Here is a 24,797-nt window from a genome sequence, read left to right as displayed (position 1 = left end):
TTTCAATAATAAAGATATAAAGAAACAAATTTTAAAAAAACCCATAAGATCAAGAACAACACGGGGATGTTCCTTGTCACCACTCTAATTCAACACAGTACTGGAAGCTCTAGCCACAACAATCAGACAAGAAGAGGAAATAAAAGACATCCAAATTGGAAAGGAAGAAGTAAAATTCATTATTTGAAGATGATGATATTGTATATAAAGAACTCTAAAGGTTCCTATTAATTCCATAACTAATAGAACTGACAATGAATTCAGAAAAGCTGAAGGATAGAAAATAAATATCTTGAAATCAGTTCTATTTTTATACACCAATAATGAACTATTACAAAGAAAAGCTAAGAAAACAATCCCATTCACAATTGCTTCAAAAAAGGCAAATCACCTAGGAATAAATTTAACGAAAGTCGTGAAAGACCTGTACTCTGAAAATTATGTGACACAGAGACAGAGGGGAAGATGGCAGCCCTGTGAGAAGGAGCAGAGCGCAACGGCTCCCAGCCATGGACTTGATTTACTCCTAAAATCCTATGTAGCCAGCTTGAAAAAACTAGAGAAACATACTTCAGTGGATGGAGTGCAAGTAGGGAGCACAGAAGAAACATCAAGGAGTCCAATAAGAGAGGGGGGGTGTAGGAAGGGGTAGTCCCCGCTGAAGCCTGTGCTGGGCTCCAAGCCCAGAGGCTTGGAGGCTGCAAAGCTCCCTCCCATTGGGAGTGCCGACTGGCCTTCAAAAGCAGGTATCTCACACCCTGATCGAGGAGAGAGGAGGGAGCATCCCCCTGCACAGGGTAGAGGGACCCAGGGAAGCGGTGAGTCCTGGAGGGACCGGAGCCTTCCTAGGAAACAAAGCCTCTAATGGCAGACAGCACCTTCCTAGCCAAACAAAGCTTCTAGTAGCCATTGCAAACAGCATCTAATGCTCAGGGTACCGAACGCAGGGAAGGCTGTCCCAAGGTCTGTGGCACCCAAGTGGTAAGGGTCCAAAGGACTGTGCTCAGCAGCTGCACACGGGAACCCTCTGCCTCCCTATAAGGCACTGTGTTGAGCCACAGAAAGTACTGAATCTCCATGGCATGGGGGGAGGGGAGGAGCCCTCCCCACCTTGAGCTCCCAGTGCTGAGAGTCTGGGATCTGTGACTAGCCCTGAGGGGCGCCATGGTAACTCCTGAAGCCGCCCCAGCTTTGCTGAGACCAGCAGTACTGGAGCTGCGTGGAGCTGCCTTTGGGTCCCCTCCAGCTGGATGCCTTTGCACACGGGCGGCGGGAACTTGCAGGGCGGTGGGACCTTGCAGGGCGGACTCTCTGTTTGTGTGTTGCTTTGTGCGTTTATGAGTTTGATCACAGAACTGGTTCCCACCTTCCTGGCTTGCACCATGCAGAAAGACCAGTGGAGGTTGGGATTGAAGTCAGACTGTCTGAGGGGCGGGCCTGCTGAGACCAGCCAACCAGAGCTGAGCAGGGAGGGCCTGAGCACACCTGCATCTCCTGAAGCTAGAAACACTGCCCCCAATAGAAAAGGGGTGGGTCCAGCTCACTGAGGCCCCAGACACACCAGCAGGGCACAGTCATGAGGGGGAAGGGAGAGACGCTCACAGGAGGACTGAACAAGAATAAGACTCTCAGGGACTGTTGTTTGGGAACTGGAGGAAAACCTGAAAACCACTGCTGGGGAATGGGCAGGCAAAGGGCTCACCAGAATGTTTTTGTAATTGAACCCACTGAGCCCAGGCTGCTGAAATGGACCATACAGAAAAGGAAAGAGGCTGAAATCAATCTGAAGCTGCAGCAGGCCAGAGCATGAGGAACTAGAATCAGCAGACAAGGTAAGGACTAAGGAGCTGGCTGTGGAGCAGAGACGAACTCCCACAGTGAGTGCCTGACAGCAAAACCTCTAAGGGGAATGATACCCTGAGGTACACTTGCCATCCTGCACTCTAAAGGCTCTATAGAAGACTCTCGAGTAAGACCAGGCAACTACAAGGTTGCAAAATAGTTGACAAGAGGAGGTCGTCCACGGAAAGCCTCAGATCAACCATCTACCTAAGGACACGAGAGCCAAACCTACAGGGCTCCTCACATTGACTAATACACAACTACCTCCCAGGAGAACTGAAATCAACATACAAAACAGTGACCCTCAGATAACATAAGTTGCCCAGGGTAAACTCATCTCATTGGATGTCTTTTTTTCTTCTGTTTATTTGTCTTATTTTGGTTTGGTTTTGGTTTTGTCTGTTTTGATTTTGTCTTTTTTGGTTTTGTTTTTTGTTTGTTTGGTTTTTGTTTCTGTGTTTGTTTTCCGTTTTCCTTAGGAAGAAGAGAAAGGGGAGAAAATTTGTTTTTTCTTCTCTCTCAAATTTTATACTAATTTTTTTATAATTTTTTAAACATTTTTAAACTAAATTTTCTCCTCTTTTTTATAAAAGAATTTTCTCTTGCTCAGCTTCCTCTTAGTTTTGTTTTGGTTCTTTGTTTTGTTTTGTTTTATCCCTGGTTCTACTATCAAGACTTTCTTGATATCCTTGGTTAACAACTGATACTTTATCATTATACACAAGTTTACTGCTTTCCTCTATAGTTTCCACCAAATCTCTTACCAGACTCCCTCTCTGCCTGGGCTCTATCTCTATCCTCTCAATCCATTGGCAAAAGTTTTTTTTTCTTTTTCTTTTTTCTTTTTCTACTTTTCTTTCGTCCTATTGTTATCCTCCATTCTGTCTTCCTGTCTTTTTGTTCGATTGTTGGTTTCTCTTATTCTCTTTATTATATTTTTGTTTTCTCATTTTCAACTATTATCCTATTCCTACTCTCTCCCTTAATTTTTTGCTGGCACTTCTTTCAGAATATTTTCTCTGCTTCTGTTATCTACCAGTAGTTTCTCTATTTTTTACATTTTAGTTTATTATTACAATCTAAATTTTCAACAGTATTAACAACAATATACATCTCTCTCTCTCTAAGTGTTACTTTTTTTTTTAAGCATTTTTTTGTGTGGTGTGTGTTCTCCCCTCACTCTCCCAGTTCTATTTTAATGTGGGTTGTTTTCATTGTGACTGTCAAGATATTTTATAAGATACCTCTTGTTTCCAGTAAGTTTAGTTGTGTATTGTCCTGCCTTGCCAGCACCCATACAACAGCTTACACAACGAGGTTGGGGCTAAGAAATAATGATAGAAAACTTCCATATGCTGGTGAAGGAGAAAGCCACACAAGTTCAGGAAGCACAGAGGATTCCAAAGAAGAGGAAACCAAAGATACCCACTCCAAGAAACATCATAATTAAAATGGAAAATGGCAAGCACAAAGAGAAAATATTAAGGGCTGCAAGAAAGAGACAAGCAGTGAGACAAGGGAACCCCCATAAGGCTGACAGCTGATTTCTCAACAGAGACTCTTCAGGTCAGAAGGGTGTGGCATGAAGTTCTCCAAGTAATGAAAAGCAGGAACATGCAACCAAGATTACTTTATCCAGCAAGGTTATCATTTAAAATTGAAGGTGAAATAAAGAGCTTCCCAAACAAAAAAAAAAGCCTAAATGAGTTCAATACCACTAAACGAGCATTGCAAGAAATGCTAAAAGGACGGCTCTAAAAAAAGAAGCAATAGTGAGAAAAAGGTACATCAGCATAAAGGGGGAAAATGGCATTATATAAGCTGATATCAATAATAACCTTAAATGTAAATGGAATAAATGGTCCAATCAAAAGAAATGTGACAGCTGAATGGATAAAAAAACTGGACCCAAATATATGTTGTCTACAAGAGACCCACCTGAGAGCAAAAGACTCACACAGGCTAAAAGTGAAGGGATGGAGTAAAATATTCCATGCAAATGGAAAGGAAAAGAAAGCTGGAGTAGCAATTCTTATTTCTGACAAAACAGACTTCAAAATAAAGACCATAACAAGAGACAAAGACAGTCACTACATAATACTAAAGGGATCAATCCAACAGGAGGAAATAACCCTTATAAACATTTATGCTCCCAATATAGGAGCACCTGAATATATAAAAAATTTCTTGGGGGATTTTAAAGGGGAAATTGACAGCAAAACAATCATAGTGGGGGACTTTAACACACTACTGTCAGCACTGGACAGATCATGAAGACAAAAAATCAACAGGGAAACACAGACCTTAAATGACTCCCTAGACCTAATGGATTGAATTGACATTTAGAGACCATTTCACCCCAAAGCAGCAGAATACACATTCTTCTCAAGTGTACATGGAACATCCCCCCAAATAGACCACATGTTAGGGCACAGGGAAAGCCTTTACAAATTTAAGAAGGCTGAAATCGTATCAGGCATCTTCTCAGATCACAATGCCATAAAACTAGAAATTACCCATTATAAAAAAAATCAAAAATATTCAAACACATGGAGGCTAAATAGCATGTTATTACACAATGAATGGGTTACCAATGAGATCAAGGAAGAAATCAAACCCTTCATGGAAAGTAACAAAAATGAAGAGACAACAACCCAAAATCTACAGGACACGGTAAAAGCAGTACTGAGAGAAAAATACATAGCTTTACAGGCCTATCTCAAGAAACATGAAAAAGTTCTAAGGAATCATCTAACACAACAACTAAAAGAACTAGAATGAGAACAGCAAGAAAAGGACCGAGGAAGTAGAAGGAAGGAAATAATAAAAACCAGAGCAGAAATGAATGACATACAGACTAAAAAGACAATACAACAAATCAATGAAACCAAGAGTTAGTTCTTTGAAAAGGTAAATAAGATTGATGCACCTTTAGTGAGACTCACTAAGAAACAAAGAGAAAGGACCCAAATAAATAAAATAAGAAATGAAAGAGGTGATATAACAACTTACCCAGCAGAAATACAAAGGATTGTAAGAAAATATTATGAGCAACTATATGCCAACAAATTGGACAACATGGGGGAAATCGACAAATTTCTAGAAGTATACAACCTTCTAAAGCTGAATCAAGAGGAGGCAGAAAACCTGAATAGGCTGATAACAACCAATGAAATTGAAGCGGTAATCAAAAAGCTCCCAGCAAACAAAACTCCTGGACCAGATGGATTTACAGGCGAGTTTTAACAAACATTCAAAGAAGAATCAACACCTATTCTATTCAAACCATTCCAGAAAATTCAAGAGGAGGGAAAACTCCCAAACTCTTTTTATGAGGCAGCATCATCCTAATCCTAAACCCAGATAAAGATACTAAAAAGAAAGAAAATTACAGGCCAATATCCTTGATGAACATAGATGCTAAAATCCTCAACACATTCTAGCAAACCGAATCCAGCAATACATTAAAAAGATAATACATCATGAACAAGTAGGATTTATTCCGGGGATTCAAGGGTGGAACCACATCCGCAAATCAATAAATGTGATACATCACATAAACAAAGTGAAGGACAAAAATCATGTGGCCATATCAATAGAAGCAGAAAAAGCATTTGGCAAAATCCAGCACCCATTTCTGATAAAAACTCTCAGCAAGGTGGGAATAGAGGGATCATACCTCAACATAATAAAGGCCATATATGACAGACCTACAGCCAACATCATACTCAATGGGAAAAAACTAAAACCATTTCCATTAAAACCTGGAACAAGACATTGATGTCTGATTTCACCACTCTTATTCAACATAGTACTGGAAGTCCTCGCCATAGCCATGAGATAGGAAGAAAACATAAAAGGTTTCCAAATTGGAAAGGAGGGAGTAAAACTGTCATTATTTGTAGAAGACATTATATTGTACATAGAAAACCCTGAAGACTCCATCAAAGTACTACCATATTTGATAAACAAAATTGGCAAGGTAGCTGGATACAAAATCAACATCCAGAAATCAATGGCATTCTTATACACCAACAATGAACTTTCAGAGAGAGAAACCAAAAAAGCAACACCATTTACCATTGTAACTAAAAAAAATAAGACACCTAGGAATAAACTTAACCAAGGATGTAAAAGACCTGAACTCGGAAAACTACGTGACACTGAAAAAAGAAATAGAGGAAGATTAAAACAAGTGGGAGAATATACCATGCTCATGGATTGGAAGAATTAATATCATTAAAATGTCCATACCACCAAAGCAATTTATAAATTCAATGCAATTCCTATTAAAATACCAACGGCATATTTCACAGACCTAGAACAAACATTTCAAAAAATTATATGGAACCAGTAAAGGCGCCGAATAGTTGCAGCCATCTTTAGAAAAAAGAACAGAATGGGAGGGATCACTTTACCAGACTTCAAACTGTATTACAAATCCACTGTAATCAAAACAGCCTTGTATTGGTACAACAACAGGCATGTAGAACAATGGAACAGAACAGAGACCCCAGAAATAGACCCAAGCCATTATGGTCAATTAATATTTGACAAAGGATGCAAGAACATAAAATAGGAAAAGATGGCCTATTCAATAAATGGTGTTGGGAAAACTGGACAAACACAAGCAAAAAAATGAAAATAGACCACCTTCCTACACCATACATAAGAATAAACTCAGAATGGATTAAAGACTTAGACTCAAAACCATAAAAATCCTAAAAGAAAACATAGGTAGTAAAATCTCAGATATTTCTCATAGCAATATTTTTTTTCAGATATATCTCTTCAGGCAACCCAAAACACTGATCAGAAAGAATTTATGCACCCCTATGTTCATAGCAGCACACTTTACAATAGCTAAGATCTGGAAACAGCCCAAGTGCCCATCAGTAGATGAGTGGATAAAAAAGCTGTGGGACATATACACCATGGAATACTATGCTGCTATAAAGAAGAAGGATCTCGTACTCTTCAGGACTGCATGGATGGGCGTGGAAAATATTATGCTAAGAGAAATAAGCCAGGGAGAGAAAGACAAGTATCACATGATCTCACTTATTTGTGGAATCTAAAGTACAAAATAAACGGATGAACAAAATAAATCCAATGACATAGAAGCATAGAACAGACTGACGAATCTCAGAGGGAAAGCAGAGGTGGGGGGAGAGATTAAGCAAAGAATTTATATGCATAAATGTATAACCCATGGACACACATAAAAAACAATGGGGGGAGGGGGGAGGGGACATCTATAATACTTTCAACAATAAAGATAAATTTTAAAAAAACAAGGGCCCTAGCAGGCTTGACTCAGTGGTTATAGCGTATGCCTGTGGACTGAAGGGTCCCGGGTTCAATTCTGGCCAAGGGCACATAACTCGGTTGCAGACTCTATCCCTGTCCCTGGTCAGTGTGAGAGTCAGAGGCAATAAATCGATGTGTCTCTCTCACACTGATGTTTCTCTCCCTGCCTCCCTTCTGTTCTCTCTTCAATGGAAACATATCCTCGGGTGTGGATTAAAAAGAAAATTAAAAAAAAATAAAGACAGAAAAAATAGTATGGTGACAACCTGGGTCAGGGGGTGGTTGCAAGGTAGAAAGGGTTAATGGGGGGAAAAGGGGACATTTGTAATTCTGTCAACAATAAAAATAAATTTAAAAAGTAGGGTCTACATCAAACCAAAATATTTTTGCACAGCAAAGAAATCACCAACAAAATTAAAAGAGAAACAACTGAATGGGAGAAAATACTTGCCATTGATACATCTCATAAGGGGTTAATCTCCAAAATTAAATAAAGAACTCAACACCATAAAAACAAATAATCCAAATGAAAATTGTGCAAGGGACAGGAATAGACACTTCTCCAAAGAGGACATAAAAATAGGTAGCCAATAGACTCATGAAAAGATGCTCAATGTCACAAATCACCAAAGCAATGCAAATTAAAACCACAATGAGATATCACCTCACACCAGTCAGAATGGGTATCATCAATGAATCAACAAACAAGTGTTGGTGAGCATGTGGAGCAAAGGGAATCCTCATGCACTGTTGGTGAGAATGCAGATTGGTGAAGCCACTGTGGAGAGCAGTAAGGAATTACCTCAAAAAATTTAAAATGGAAATGCTTTATGACCCAGTGATTCCACTTCTGGGAATGTATCTGAAGAAACACAAAATACGAATTTGAAAGAATATATGCTCCCCTATGTTCACTGCAGCATAATTTATAATAGCCATTTTGAAGCAACCCAAGTGCCCATCTGTAGATGAGTGGATAAAAAAGCTGTGATACATTAACACAATGGAATACTACCCATCCATAAGAAAGAAGGAAATCTTACCTTTTGAGACAGCATGGGTGGACCTGGAGAATATTATGTTAAGTAAAATAAACCAGTCAGGGAAAGAAAAATACCATATAATTTCACTTATCTATGGAATCTAATGAATGAAATAAACTAACAAACAAAACAGAAACAGACTCATAGATACAAAGTACAGACTGACAGCTGTCAGAAGGGAGGGGGTTTGGGGAGCTGGTGAAAAAGGTGAAGGGATTAAGCAAAGGGAAAAAAACTCATAGACACAGACAACTGTATGGTGATTACCAGAAGGAAAGGGGGGTGGGGGGAGGTGGAAGAGAGTAAAGTAGGGATAAATAGTGATGGAAGGAGACTTGATTTTGGGTGGTGAACATACAATTACAATATACAGGTCATGGGGTATAAATTATACCCTTGAAACCTATATAATTTTATTAACTTATGTCACTCTAATAAATTCAATAAAAATTTTAAATAAAGATTTAAAACAAAATAAATGAACAAACAAAACAAAAACAAACTCATAGACACAGGAAATAAATTAATGGTGACCAGATGTGAGGGGGACTGTGGAAATGGTTGAAAAAGGTGAATGGTATGAATTACAAACTGTCAGTTATAAAAAAGCCACTGGGATGTAAATCAGAGAATAGAGAATGTGGTCGATAATATAATAACTATGTATGGTGTTAGATGGGTACTAGACTTATAGGGGGCTCACTCTATAAGATACATAAATGTCTATGCACTACATTGTACACCTTAAACTAATAGAATATTGTATGTCAACTGTAATTGAAAAATAACTTTTAAAGTAGTAATAATAATATTTTTATATTTTAGTTCTGAGGTTCACAAATATGGTATTAATTTGGTTCAGTGACATTACATTATTCACAATAGTTCTGTGGTTCAGTGTTATAATCTAACAAATGGTTTACATTGTCTTTAACTCATTGGTAACCAAACCTTTTCTTAAATTGCCAGGGGACAAATATTCTAGGCTTTGAAAGCCATCTTGTCTCTGCCATTACTATTCAATATTACTGTTGTACTGTAAAACACCCATGGAAAATACTTACATAAATAATTATGACTTTGTTAAAAACAAATCTTTATTTATAAAAAAAGGCAGAGGGCAAGATTTGGCCCAAGGACCATAATTTGCAAACACTACCTTAACCTCATAACAACTAATACAAACTTCTTTTTAATTCCACTGTTCAATCTCCTCTTTGTAACATCCCTGAGATAGATATTTATTACATTTTACAGAAGACAAGGCTTGTAGAGAGGAAATTCCTTGTCCAAGATGGCACAGCTCATAATGTGAGTTGTTAAATTCATTTGCCAAGGGATATGCCAAATCCCCTTTTACCTGAAAATGTGTACATATATAAATGTTAAACTTTCTAAGGAATTTGTTCCTTAGGAGAATATTACTCTGATTCATTCTGGAAAATAAACAAACAAACAAACAAAAAAAACACACACACACAAAAAAACAACAACACAAAAACAGTCTTTAATTTATCCATTACAAAAATATATTTTTTCATGTATCAAATTCTTTAAAGATAAATTCCCCTTCATAACTGACTGAGAAAAAGGTCTCAATGGAGGTTTAAGGGGTATCTTTTGATTACTCTTGGTGAGAAAGACATGGGAATGGGAAAAAATATTTCTTTGTCCTTCTTAAGTAGCTTCCCAGGAGCTCGGCACTTGAACACAGAGGACAAAGATGCCCAGGTTCTCTGTATCCACAAACAAAGAGGAGTAATGGTCTCAGACCTTCCTTGAGGCAGCACATGGCCTCATGTAGATGAAGACTTACCAATGTTAATCTCATCATCAGTCAGAGTGTCTCCAATAAAATCAAACTGAAAGGACTGCAGTGTCTGGGAAAATTTCTGAACAGCCGAGGAATAATCTGCAAAGAAAAGGAAACAGGAGAAATGGTAAACACTGCTGTATTTTGACTGATATCTTCATCTGTTAGGGCAGACAGGAGAAAAACAAAGGGAAATGCTTCCAGAAGGTAGTAGCAACTGGCATTGAATGATATTAAACAAAAGATCACACTATCAGTAAAAGATTTGAGCAACCAAAACCACACATTAAAGAGGAAGAAGGGCAGCTTAGAGAAGTCTTTCAAGTTATCAGACATGTTTTATCTACAATCCCTGTCCTCTCTGACCTGTTCTATCCAAAGCCTGTAAAACCTGCATCTACTTAGTTGTACTTAAGAGAGTATGCTTAAGCATAAATTGAGTTCTCGTTATGGGCAATGGACTAGATGCTTTCTTGCTTCTCGTGAGACAAATACTGACAGTCATTTAAGAAAGAAATAATTAGCTCCAGGTCCCAGAGCTAGCTGGAAGAGCTGGAACTAAAAGACAGATGGTCTGTCTCCCTCTCAAGGACCCTATTAATGACAACATAGGCAACAACTGGGCTTTTTACACATTAACCAAATGACAGTCTGGGTTAGGATACAATCTAGCAGAAGAACAAACAAGTTTAACGTCCTCAGTGAATATTAACCAAGGGACCTAAACTAAGAAGTAGTGAATGTAAAAACTGAAGGTGGAATGCCTAGATATATGTGGGTGTTTTTCTGGTAGGGGGGTCAATGATTTCAAATTTTATTATACAAAACTTTACTGACGGTATAAAATCACAATTAACTACCTGTTAGGACTTACAATGCAATAAAATTCTTTTTCTTTTAAATCTTTTTTGTGTGTGTTTACTTTTCTTTAAAATATTACACATGTCCCTTTTCTCCAGAATGACCAATTCCACCCCTTTACACCACACTCCTCAGTCCCTCTCCACACCATTGCCCATAACCTTGGGGTGTAGACATATCCATATGAATTCTTGGATTAATCTCTCCCCCTCCAACCACCCACCCTCCTCCGTCCCTCTGAGATTCTTCAGTCTGATCCATGCTTCCCTGTTACTGAATCTATTCTGTTCATCAGTTTATTAAGTTCTTTAGATTCCACATATAAGTGAGATGTGATGTTTGTCTTTATCAGCCTGGCTTATTTCACTTAACATAATATTCTCCAGGTCCATCCATGCTGTTACAAAGGGCATGAGGCCCTTCCTCTTCACAGCAGCATAGTATTCCATGGTGTACATGTCCCACAGCTTTTTTATCCACTCATCTACTGATGGGCACTTGGGCTGTTTCCAGATCTTAGCTATTGTAAATTACGCTGCTATGAACAGAGGGGTTAATATATTCTTTCTGATTAGTGTTTCAGGATTCTTAGGGTATATTCCTAGAAGTGGGATTACTGGGTCAAAAGGCAGCTCCATTTCTAATTTTTTGAGGAACCTCCATACTGTTTTCCATAGTGGATGGACCAGTCTGCATTCCCACCAGCAGTGTACTAGGGTTCCCCTTTCTCCACATCCATGCCAGCACAAGTCACTTGTTTATTTGTTAATGGTACTCATTCTTACAGCTGTGAAGTGATACCACATTGTGGTTTTAATTTGCATCTCTCTGATGATTAGCAAAGTTGAGCATTTCCTCCTATGTCTCTTGGCCATCTGAATGTCCACTTCAAAGAAGTGTCTATTCAGGTCCTTTACCCATTTTTTAATTGGATTGTTTGTCTTCCTCTTGCTGGGTAGTATAAGTTCTTTGTACACTTGGGAACTTAGCCCCTTATCGATGCATGCTTGGCAAATGTTTTCCCAAACCGTTGGGTTCCTTTGTATTTTGAGTCTGTTTTCTTTTGCTGTCCAGAAGATTTTTAGTTTGATGTAGTCCCATATGTTTATTTTTTCTTTTCTTTCTATTGCCTAGGAAATGAATCAGTGAAAATTCCACTACATGGCATGTCTGTGACTTTACTGCCTATGTTTTTTTTACAGAATTTTTATGCTTTCGCAACTTATATTTAAACCTTTTATCCATTTTGAGTTTATTTTTGTGTAGGGTGAAAATTCGTGGTCTAGTTTCATTTCTTAGCATGTATCTGTCCAATTTTCCCAGCACCACTTACTAAAAAGACAGTCTTTACTCCATTTTATGCTCTTGCCTCATCTGTAAAATATTAAATGACCATAATGGCATGGGTCTATTTCTGGTGTCTCTGTTCTGTCCCACTGATCTATATGTCTGTTGTTGTACAAATACCAGGCTGTTTTGATTACAATGGCTTTGTAGTACAGTTTGATATCCTGTAACCTGATCCCTGCGATGCTGTTCTTTTTTCTCAAGATGGCTGCAGCTATTCAGGGTCATTTTTAGTTCCATATAAATTTTCGAAATGTTTGTTCTAGATCTGTGAAATATGCTGCTGGTATTTTAATAGGAATTGCATTGAATTTATAAATTGCTTTGGATAGTATGGACATATTAATGATATTAATTCTTCCAATCCATGAGCATGGTATATTCTTCCCCTTGTTTATATCTTCCTCTATTTCTTTTTTCAGTGTCCCATAGTTTTCTGAGGACAGGTTTATTACATACTTCGTTAAGTTTATTCCAAGGTACCTTACTTTTTTAGTGGCAATGGTAAATGGTATTGTTTTTTTAGTTTCTCTCTCTGAAAGTTCATTGTTGGTGTATAAGAATGCCATTGATTTCTGGATGTTGATTTTGTACCCAGCTACCTTGCTAAATTCATTTATCAAATCTAGTAGTACTTTGATGGAGTCTTTAGGGTTTTCTATGTACAATATCATGTCATATACAAATAATGACAGTTTTCCTTCCTCCTTTCCATTTTGGATACGTTTTATGTTTTCTTCCTGTCTGATTACTGTGGAAAGGACTTCCAGTACTATATTAAATATGAGTGGTGAAATTGGACATCCCTGTCTTGTTCCTCTTTTAAAGGGAAATGATTTTAGTTTTTGACCATTGACTATGAAGTTGGCTACAGGTGTGTCATATATGGCCTTTATTATGTTGAGGTATGATCCCTATATTCCCACCTTGCTGAGAGTTATCAGAAATGGGTTCTGGATTTTGTCAAATGCTTTTTCAGTGTCTATTGATATGAATATATCATTTCTGTCTGTAATTTTGTTTATGTGATGTATCACATTTATTTCCATGCAGATTACACCAGCCTTACATCCCCAGGATGAATCCCACTTAGTCGTGGTGTATGCTCTTTTTAATGTATTGCTGGATCCAGTTTGATAGTATTTTAGTGAGGATTTTAGCATCTATGTTCATCAGGGATATTGGCCTGTAATTTTATTTCTTTGTAGTGTCTCTACCTGGTTTGGGAATAAGGATGATGCTGGTCTCATAAAAAAGAATTTGGGAGTTTTCCATCCTCTTGAATTTTCTGGAATAGTTTGAATAGAATAGGTGTTGATTCTTCTTTGAATGTTTGGTAAAATTCGCCTGTAAATCCATCTGGTCCAGGACATTTGTTTGCTGGGAGATTTGGATTACTGCTTCAATTTCATTAGTTGTTATGGGCCTATTCAGGTTTACTGCCTCTTTTTGATTCATCTTTGGAAGGTTGTAAGCTTCTAGGAATTTGTCCACTTCACCCATGTTGTCCAGTTTGTTGACATATAGTTGCTAGTAATATTTTCTTACAATCCTCTGTATTTCTGTTGGGTTGGTGGTTATATCAACTCTTTCATATCTGATTTTATTATTTGGGTCCTCTCCCTTTGTTTCTTAGTGAGTCTGGCTAAAGGTGCATCAATCTTATTTATCTTTTCAAAGAAACTGTTCCTAGTTTCATTGATTTTTTTGTATTGTTTCTTTAGTCCCTATGTCATTAATTTCTGCTCTGATCATTATTATTTATTTCCTTCTACTTCCTCGGGGATTTTCTTGCTGTTCTCATTCTAGTTCTTTTAGTTATTGTGTTAGATGGTTCATTAGAGGTTTTTCCTGTTTCTTGAGATAGGCCTGTAATGCTATGAATTTTCCTCTCAGGACTGCTTTCACTGTGTCCCACCGATTTTGGCTTGTTGTTTGTAAAGTTTCATGATTTTCCATTAAGTATTTGATTTTTTCCTTGATCTCGTTGGTAAATCTTTCATTGTTTAATAGCATGCTATTTAGATCCATGTGTTTGAATATTTTTGACTTTTTTTATACTGGCTGATTTCTAGTTTCATGGCATTGTGATCTGTGAACATGCCTGATACGATTTCAACCTTCTTAAATTTGTAAAGGCTTTCCCTGTGCCCTAACATGTGGTCTATTTGGGGGAATGTTCCATGTACACTTGAGAAGAATGTGTATTATGCTGCTTTGGGGTGAAATAGTCTGTAAATGTCAATTAAATCCATTAGGTCTAGGGAGTCATTTAAGGTCTGTGTTTCCCTGTTGATTTTTTGTCTTGATGATCGGTCCAGTGCTGACAGCGGGGTGTTAAAGTCCCGCATTGTGATTGTGTTGCTGTCAATCTCCCCCTTAAAGTGTACCAAAATTTTTTTATATATTTAGGTGCTCCTATATTGGGTGCATAAATGTTTATAAGGGTTATTTCCTTCTGTTGCATTGATCGCTTTAATACTATGTAGTGACATTCATTGTCTCTTGTTATGGTCTTTATTTTGAAGTCTATTTTGTCACAAATAAGTAGTGCTACTCTAGATTTTTTTCCTTTCTATTTGCATAGAATATTTTATTACATCCCTTCGCTTTTAACCTATGTGAGTCTTTTGCTCTCAGGTGGGTCTCTTGTAGATAGCCTGTATTTGGGTCCAGTTTTTTTTTATCTATTCAGCTACTCTATGTCTTTTGATTGGACCATTTATTCCATTTAGATTTAAGGTCACTATTGATATTGATATATACTTATTTAATGCCATTTTTCCCCTTTATGGTCATGTACATTTTCTCACCATTCTTTTTTAGAGCAGTCCTTTTAGCATTTCTTGCAAACCTGGTTTGGTAGTACTGAACTCATATAGCCTTTTTTGTCTCAGCAGCTCTTTATTTCACCTTCAATTTTAAATACAGCCTTGCTGGATAAAGCAATCTTGGTTGCATGTTCTTGCTTTTCATTACTTGAAGAACTTCATGCCACACCCTTCTGGCTTGAAGAGTTTCTGTTGAGAGAACTGATATCAAACTTATGGGGGTTCCCTTGTGGGTAACTGTTTGTCTCTCTCTTGCAGCCCTTAATATTTTCTTTGTCCTTGGCATTTGCCATTTTAATTATGATGTGTCTTGGAGAAGATCTCTGTGGTTCCTTCTTCTTTAGAACATTCTGTGCTTCCTGAACTTGATTGGCTTTCTTCCTTGCCAGCATAGAGACATTTTCTGTCATTATTTCCTCCACCAAGTTCTCTATCCCTTGCTCTCTTTCCTTTCCCTCTGGCACTCCTATAATCTGAACGTTGTTTCACTTCATGATGTCCCAAAGCTCCTATAGACTGTCCTCATGCTTTTTAAGTGTTTTTTCTTTTTGCTCCATTGGTTTTTTTCTACCTTGTCTTCTAAGTCACGTATCCTATCCTCTGCTTCATTGAGCCTGCTTTTAATTCCTTCCAGTGCATTCTTGATATCAGGTACAGCATTCTTTATTACTTTCTGATTTTTGTTTATGTTATGTATCCCTTTTTTCATGTTTTCACTAAGATCCTCGAACTTATCATCTAGTGCATTGTTTTTCTCATTAATTTCCTTGAACATCTTTATTATCATTACTCTGAACTCTGTTTCTGATAACTTACTTAATTCTATCTCATCAAAGTCTTTTTCTGGCAATTTTTCCTTTTCTTTATTTTGAGGGTTGTTTCTTTGTCTCCTCTTTGGTGGCTCTCATTGTTTGTATCTACATGTTAAATATATTTGTTGTCTCACAGTCTTACATGGAGGGATTTTGTATTGTGAGTCCAGTGGAGCCCAGAGGTATGTTTTACTTACACTTCTGAGCTCTTTGCTGTAGGCATGTCCCTCTTGTGGGTGTCCCTTTTGTGGCTTCTTTATGTTCTCCTGTTGTGGTTGGGTCTAGATTGTCATTGATCAGTCCTTGGGAGGACCCTCCTCTCAGGTTGGCTAACTGTGTCTCAGCCCCAATCTCATTATGTAAGCTGTTGTACGGGTGTTGGCAAGGCAGTACAATACTCGACTGGACTTCCAGGAAACAAGAGGTATCTTATAAAATATCTTGACAATAACAATGAAAATGACCCAAGTGAAAATAGAATTGGGACAGTGAAGGGAGAACACAAATTCTAGAAAAGAAAAAAAAAAAGGATAGAAAAAAGGAAAGGAACGCTTAAAGAGAGAAAAGTATATTGTTGTTAATAGCGATGAAAATTTAGAAAATAATAATAATAAACTAAAATAAGATGTAAAGAATTGAGAAGCTATTGCGAGATAAAAGAGGCAGAGAAAGGATTCTGAAAATGACAAGCAAAAAATTAAGGGAGAGAATAGGAATAGGATAATAGTTGAAAATGAAAAAATAAAAATACAATAAAGAGAATAAGAGAAACTAACAAATGTACAAAAAGACAGGAAGACAGAAGGGAGAAAAACAAAAGAATTAAAGAAAAGAAGAAAAAAGAAAGAAAAAGAAAAGGCATGGCAATGGATCAAGAGGAGAGAGAGACAGAGATAAAGCCCAGAAGGGAGGGAGTCCAATAAGAAATTTGGGGGAAACTATAGAGAAAAGCAGTAAACTTGTTGGTTATAATGACAAAGTCACAACAATTAAACGGGGAATGTCAAGAAAGTCTTTCTAGCAGAAGCAATGATAAAGCAAAAAAAAGCAAATAAACAAAATAAAACAGAAATAAAACCCCAAAAAAGCTAAGAAAAACAAAATTCTTTAAAAAAAGTAATTAAAAATTTTAAAATATATATATATAATTTTAAAAGAAAAAAAATAATAATTTTTTCCTTTCTCTTCTTCCTAAGGGAAAAAGAGAGAGAAAAAAAGAGAGTCAATCAGGTGAGTTTCTTCTGGGCGTATTATATTGTCTGCGGCTCACTGTTTTGTGTGATTTCCGTTCTCCTGGGAGCTACTTGTGTATCAGCCAATGTGAGGAGCTGTCTAGGTTTGGCTCTGGTGTCCTTAGGTAGATGGTTGTTCTAAGGCTCTCTATGGATCACCTCCTCTTGTGAGATATTTTGCAACCTTGTAGTTACCTGGTTTTACTCCAGAGTCTTCTATAGAGTCTTTAGGATGCAGGATGGCTAGCGTGGCTCAGGATAACACTCCCCTTACTTTGAGGTTTTGCTGACAAGCACTCACTCTGAGCAAGTTAGTTTCTACTCCACACCCAGCTCCTCTGCCTCTACCCTATCCTCTGATTCTAGTTCCCCGTGCACTGCCCTGCTGCAGCTTCAGATTCACTTCATCCTGGTGCCTTTTCTGTATGGGCCATTTCAGCAGCCTTGGCTCAGTGGGTTAGATCAAAAAACATTCCAGTGAGCCCTTTTCCTGCCCAGCCACCAGCAGGGGTGGCAGTGTTTCCTCCAGTTCTCAAACAATACTTCCTGAGAGTCTTATTCTTATAATGTCCTCCTGTGAGCTGTTCTCCCTTCCCCCTCAGGACTGTACGCTGTGGGGGTATCTCGGGGATCAGTGAGCTGGACAAGCCCCTTTCCCTTTGGAGGTGGTGCTTCTCGGCTACAGGAGAGGCAGGCATACTCCACCCCTCCCTTCCCAGATCTGGTTGGCTGGTTGCACCAGGCACAGCCCTTAAACAGTCTACTCTGCAGACACCAATCCCAGCTTCAGCTGTTCTGTCCATCCAGTGCATGCCGGGAAAGTGGGAGACAGTTCAGCAATCAACAATTCAAAAATGCTCAAAGCAACACACAAGCAGAAAGTCTTCCCTGCAAGGTCCGACCACCCATGCACCAAGGCACCCAGCAGGAGGGGACCCAAAGTCACCTCCATGTAGTTCCCCTGTGCTGCTGGTCTCAGTAAAGCTGAGATGACTCCATGAACCACCACGGCACCCCTCAGGGCTGGTCCAAAATCCCAGGCTCTCCTCACTGGGAACTAAGGGTGGGAGGGCTCTCTTCCCCTTCCCCACGCCACACAGATTCAGTGTTTTCTGGGGATCAACATACTGCCTTACAGGGAGTCAGAGGGTCCCTGTGTTTGGCTGCTCAGTGCAGAGCGCTGGTCCCTTACTACTAGGGTACCACACACTTTGGGATAGCCTTTCCTATGGTCAGTACCCTGAGCATTAAACATCGGTCCCGGCCACCATTAGAAGCTTTGCTTCACTAAAAAGGTGTTGTCCCCTCCTGGAGCACACACAGATCCCCTGGGTCCCTCTGCTCTCCAAGCCAGGCACTCCTTCCCCTGTCCTCTGCTTCTATCTGAGATCCGCGCTTTTGGATGCCAGTTCGCACTCCTGAAGGGAGGGAGCTTTGCAGCCTTCAAGCCTCCGGGCTTGGAGCCCAGCACAGGCTTCGGGGGGACTCCCTCTTTCTATGCCCTCCTCTCTTACTGGACTCTCTGATGTTTCTTCAGTGCTCCCTACTCGTGATTTGACCACTCAGGTATGTTTCTCTGTTTTTTCCAAGCTGGCTACATAGTATTTTAGGAGTAAATCAAGTCTGTGGCTGGGAGCAGGGGTGCTCTGCTGCTTCTCACAGTGCCACCGCTTCCTCTTCCACAATATAAATTCTTAATGGCCACTTTGTAAGCTTCCACACCTCAGGAGAAGAAAGACCAGTAATACTTGTGGGACAGAAAATGCTGGACACCAGTAATCAAATCATGTAAGGAACTAAAACTGCCAAAAAGCACCTGATTGCACATCTGCCTTCCTGTTGACTCAACTCCACTGCCCAGGACCACAAACCAAACCCCCAAAATCCACTGGTGACAAAAGCATCCTGCCAGTGACTGCATATAAGGATGAAACTCCAGATCCTAAGAGCTGCCATCATGGACCCAATACCCTTTGGCTCCATGCTGTGTAGCTCTTCCCTTTCGATATCCCCATCCCCCATCACCTTTTCTTTAAGTAAATTCAATTTTTCTTTATTCACTGTCTGAGATTGCTTTTCAGCCTGCTCATGCACCATGGACTTTAACCTTTTACTACCTTTTTGACAAATTGTCTTGATTCAAATTTTTAAAATATAACTTCCACGAAGAGATCCAGCCAAACTCTCCCCAGTTACTATTTCAAGAGTGTTCTTAGTACAAAAATATCATCATCACCTGAAAGCTCAATGGAAATACACATTCCCAGGTCACACCCAGACCTGCTGAATCAGAATCTTCATTTTTAAATATTCCCTAGGAGATTAGTATGCTCTTTAAAATTTGAGGAACACGGCTCTCACCAAGCAAAGTAACTCATTAGAGCATCTTCTAGGAAAACTCAAGCTTGCTCGTTATTTTTGGTTCTCTGTTCCTGTTCTGTAATTCACTTCCTAGTTTCACCATCCTCCATCTTCATGTCTATCAGATACATAGGCTTATTATGAATTTTTGCTCTCAGGCTAACAGAAAGTGAAATAATACAAACAATAGCATCTGTTCCTTTCAATTAAATGCTATCACAGTTAAGCTACCATGATTAAACACAATAAAATGTGTGCAGGCATTTGGCCAGAAGAGATTAATCTGTCAATAATTTTATTACCATCTTGTCTATGTTCCCTATTCAGAAGTACTTATTTTCAGTACTTAAAGCCTTGACCCATTGAACATCCCATTGATGATGATCATGATGATGATCATGACAATAATAATAATAATAATAATAATAATAAAAGTTTTACAGAGATTAGGGACTGCAGGCCAGGTTACCATGCCTTCTCAAATTTCCACAATTTAGAATCACATTTCCCACTTCAAATCTGGGCCACATAAATGTGAAAGGGACATGCATACCATGCCCTCCATATTTCATCAGCAAAGAGAACACAAAATGGCTCTATGTCTGGGAAACAATCGCTTTTCTCTGGCCTACGTGGCCAGCAGAAGAAAAGGACAAGCCCAGAATTCCCCAGGTTCTCTGTTTCACTCAGGGTAATTGAATAAAATTATCCATTATATTTCCCTTTCAAACATACCAGAATTTCTTAAATGTTATGGAAGCGAAACAAGGTACAGTTCTTATTCATTTCTCTTTTAGAATTATCTGAACATTTCATAAGCCACAAATAATATGATTTTCAACACATAGTATTTTGTACATAAAGGTATAAAGGCCTCAGTTTTCGAACATCTCCTTTGATGAACATTTTGGTTTACGAATGCCATATACCCAGAAGTAAATGCTTCAGTTTTCGAACACCCATCAGAAGTTTAACATGCCATAGGGCTTCCACTGAGTGCAAGATACTGAGGGCTAGCTGTCCTCTATTGAGTCCTGAGCACCTGCGTAACACGGAGGTGATATTTTGGCTTATTTAGTGACTGTGTGCACTCAATCTGTGCTCATCTCATCTCAGGAGCACTCTTGCAACCAATTTGTTTTTGTGACTGTGTGCAATCAGTCTATGTTAATGTCATCTCAGGTGCCCTCTGCTAATCACCCCTTGCTGTGAGAAATGGATAAAAGCTGCAAAGCCAACAGAATCATTAACAGAACAACAATAGAGGTAAAGAAGAAAATTATTTCCAAACATAAAAGTGTTGTCCATGTATGTGATCTGGCAACGCAGTTTGGTATGGCCAAATCTACAATCTGTACCATCTTGAAAAATAAAGAAGCCATTAAAGGAGTCAATGTTGCAAGACATGTTAAAACACTTACAAGACAAAGAACACAAGACAATTGAAGAAGTGGAAAAATTGTTTTTCATATGGAAAAATGAAAAACAGTTGGCCAGTGACGGCATTTCTGAGAGCAAGATTTGTGAAAAAGCTTTACAGTTGCATGCTGACCTCATCAAAAACACCCCTGGAACAAGTTCTGAGAATGATATTTTCAAGGCAAGTAGAGGGTGGTTTGAAAAGTTTAAGAGGAGAACTGGCATACACAGTATGGTGAGACATGGTGAAGCTACTAGTGCCAACAAAGACGCTGCCAACCAATTTGTTTTGGAATTTAAAGATTACGTAGAGGCAGAGGGTTTCCTTCCCCAACAAGTTTTCAGCTGTGATGAGACAGGCCTCTTTTGGAAGAAAATGCCAAAGAGGACCTACATAACAAAGGAGGAGAAATCATTGCCAATACACAAGCCCATGAAAGACAGGCTAACCCTTTTATTTTATGGGAATGCAAGGGGGGATTTTAAATTGAAGCCTTTGCTAGTCTACCATTCTAAGAACTCCAGGGTATTCAAGAAAAACAATGTCATAAAAAGCAAACTGCATGTGATGTGGAGGGCAAAGAGCAAAGTTTGGGGAACCAGGAAATTTTTTACTGAGTGAGTTCATGAAGTGTTCGGGCCAAGTGTAAAAAAATACCTCCAAGACAAAAATCTTCCAATGAAGTTCCTGCTTGTTATGGATAATGCTCCAGCTCACCCTCCAGGCTTAGAGGACAAGTTGATGGAAGAGCTCAGTTTTATCAATGTGAAGTTTTTGACCCCCAACATAACTCCACTCATCCAGCCCATGGACCAGCAGGTCATATTTAATTTTAAGAAGCTTTACACTAAAGCACTGTTCCAAAGTTGCTTTGAGCTGACCTCGGACACAGAGCTAACCCTCAGAGAGTGCTGGAAGAATCATTTCAAAATCCTACTTTGCTCACATCTCATAGACAAAGCATGGAGGGATGTGTCTCACAGAACAATGAAGTCAGTATGGAAGAAATTGTGGCCAGAAGCTGTCCATGAATGTGTATTTGAGGATGTTGAAGATGATGCTCCTACTGTTGAGAATACTGTGTCTCAGAAAGTCCATGGGCTTAGAAGTGAGTAGTGATAATGTAGAGGAGTTAGTGGAGAGCCAGAAGACTGAACTCTCCACAGAAGAACTTCAAAACATTCTGACGGAGCAGCAACAGGTGGCAACTGAGGAATTGTCTTTGGAGGAGAAGGAGAAGGGAAGAGAAATTGTTTCTATTGCACTGATCAAAGAAATGTGTGAAAATGGGTTGAAGTGCAAAATTTTGTTGAAAAATATCACCCTGATAAAGCTGCTGTAAGTCATGCCACTTACACTTTCAATGATAATGCTATATCTCACTTTAGACAAATTTTAAAACATCAGAAAAAGCAAATGTAAATTGAAAAATTTTTAGTGAGGAAAAGATCCAGTGAGTGTGAACCAGCTGTCAGTGGTGTAAAAAATCAAGGGAAGGAATGGCAGGAGAGGAGTCACCTACAGTGATTATGGAAGAGGGCTACAGAACACCTGAAGAAAAGTCACCTATTGTGATTCTGGAAGATGGTCACAGAACACATGAAGAACAGACACCTATTGTGATTATTGAAGGGGACCCCCCCATCCAAACCATGAATATCATTGCTGCAGGTAAGAAAAAATTACATTTCATTTTTATCATCTACAATACTGTTTTTACATTGTGTTTATTATTGCTTTTACAGTACAGTATATTGTGTTTATTGCTCTCATTGTATATCATTTTATGGATCTGTGGTAACATTAGATAATAAAATTCATGTTAAATTGCTGTTTTAGGGGTTGATTTTAAATGTCTGGGATGGATTAATCCATTTTGCATTACTTTCTGTGGGAAACTGTGCCTCAGTTTTCAAACTTTTCAGAACTCGCATAGTCTTCCAGAATGGGTTACATTCAAAAACTGAGGTGCCACTGTAGTAAGGATGGAGTTCCATTCATTCCCTTTTTCATTATTTACACTATTTCTTTTTTAAATGTTTTAAATATTTCAGTTATAGTTGACATACATTATTATATTAGTTTCAGGTATAGAACCACTTCTCTTCTCCAGATTTCTGGCCTTCAAAACACTACCTTACATATTCACAGAGCCTGAAAAAGTTTAAGAAAGTCTTTCTATAAACATTCTCATTTACTCTTTCCAACTATCCAAAGGTAGGTATTACTATCCTTACCTTATAAATTAACAAACAAAATGAGACAATGCACAAAAATTACATTGAGAAATATGAACAACCATAAATTAACTGTTCTTCATGGAAAGGTTATTATTTATTTGGCCTCGGTATTGAGGGAAATGCCCAGAAAGAATCATATATTTTAGATAAATGAGTTGAGTAACTGCTGGACTCCAAAAAATCAACAGATAACCTAAAAGGGCTTGTCACATATAGGACATTTATTTTATCCTTAATATGACTGCATCACTCCAAGGCATGTAAATTAATCATTTTATCTTCCCCAATACTTCCTTATCCCTGTCTATCAACTCACTATCTTAAAATTTTTCATACTATATTTGAGGGTTCTCTCTCCATCACCTAATTTATTCATGTGTCTTCTATAATGTTTTCCCTCTCTTTTTCCTTACTTAGTCTAGAAGGTAATTAGATAATGCTTTTTCAGGAAATTGAAACTCTCTGGAAATGAGGTAGAATAAAAAGAGGATTAATTGGTTCATTAGTTAACTAATGTTATATAAATACCAATTTTCTTTCTATCATTATGGTTTTCTATGGAATCACACAGAATATACTTTTATGTCTAACTTATTTAGGTCTGCAACATGTCTTGGAAATACACTAACATAAAAAAAAAAAAAACAGAAGCTATTGGAACCAATATTGTAGCAGCTCTTTGAAACAGTAAGAGGTTTGCTACAACCAACCAAAGGCCCAATCAGGGAAAATATATCTTCAAAATGGCAGGAAAGATTTTTGGTGTTTCCACTAGCCCTAGCTGCACTTGTGGAGTAGCGGTCTTGGTTTTAAGCCTATGGCAGCCTATTTGCCAATTCTGGACATCAAACCATAGGAACTAGAGCAGACTTTACTTGCAAATTATTGTGTATATCTGTTCTAATCTATCTGGAAGATACCTAAAGGGCTGATCCAAGGTGATCATCTCAGTTTCACATAGGATGGCAGGGAGGGAATGCAGCGGGCACTGCACATAAAAGATACAAAGTCGCTACAAACCTACTATATTAGCTTGCTAAGGACTGCCATAACAATGTGACATAAACTGGGTGACTTAAACAATAAAAATTTGCCCAGCTGAGCATGGCTCAGCAGTTGAGCATCGACCTAGAATCCAGGCGATCGAGGTTTGATTCCCTGTCAGGGCACATGCCTGGGTTGCAGGTTCAATACCCAGTCAGGGGTGTGCAGGAGGCAGCTGATCAATGACTCTCTCATCATTGATGTTTCAATCTATCTCTCTCCCTTTCCTTTCCTCTCTCTGAAATCAATAAAGATATATTAAAAATAAAAAAATAAAAATTAATTTTATCACAATTCTGGACACTAGAAATCTGAGGTATCTGAAGGATTAGTTTCTTCTAAGGCCTCTCTCGTTGGATTATAGATGGCCATATATGGCCTGTGTCTTTACATGGTCTTCCTTCAGTGTATGTCTGTATCCTAATCTACTCTTCTTATAGAAAACCAGTCATGTTGGACTTGGGTACACCGATATAAACTCATTTACCTTAATTACCACTTGTAAGGCCCCTATCTACAAATAGAGTTACAACATAAAATACTTGGGGTTAAGAATTCAACATATTAATTTTGAGGGGCACGATTCTGCCTCTAACAGCCACAGATTACTGGGGCAAAAGATAATCTGTGGAGACATACAA

At 38.5% G+C, this 24,797-nt stretch overlaps 1 protein-coding gene and 1 pseudogene across 2 annotated transcripts in view; one reads left to right on the top strand and one right to left on the bottom strand.

The window, feature by feature from the left end:
• The window catches only part of OPHN1 (oligophrenin 1), a 507,400-nt gene that overhangs the window by 350,327 nt on the left and 132,276 nt on the right, over window positions 1-24,797 (bottom strand). For both annotated transcript variants that reach the window (XM_016203882.2, XM_016203883.2), the window contains one exon: window positions 10,012-10,107. In XM_016203882.2, coding sequence (XP_016059368.1) covers window positions 10,012-10,107 — 96 coding nt within the window. The remainder of the gene's footprint in view (window positions 1-10,011; window positions 10,108-24,797) is intronic.
• The window catches only part of LOC107530198 (uS5 assembly chaperone PDCD2-like), a 38,005-nt pseudogene continuing 35,579 nt past the window's right edge, over window positions 22,372-24,797 (top strand).

Source organism: Miniopterus natalensis, chromosome X, assembly GCF_054644295.1.
Source record: "Miniopterus natalensis isolate mMinNat1 chromosome X, mMinNat1.hap1, whole genome shotgun sequence".
NCBI classification, from domain to species: Eukaryota; Metazoa; Chordata; class Mammalia; order Chiroptera; family Miniopteridae; genus Miniopterus; species Miniopterus natalensis.
This window is presented reverse-complemented; position numbering and strand designations above follow the sequence as displayed.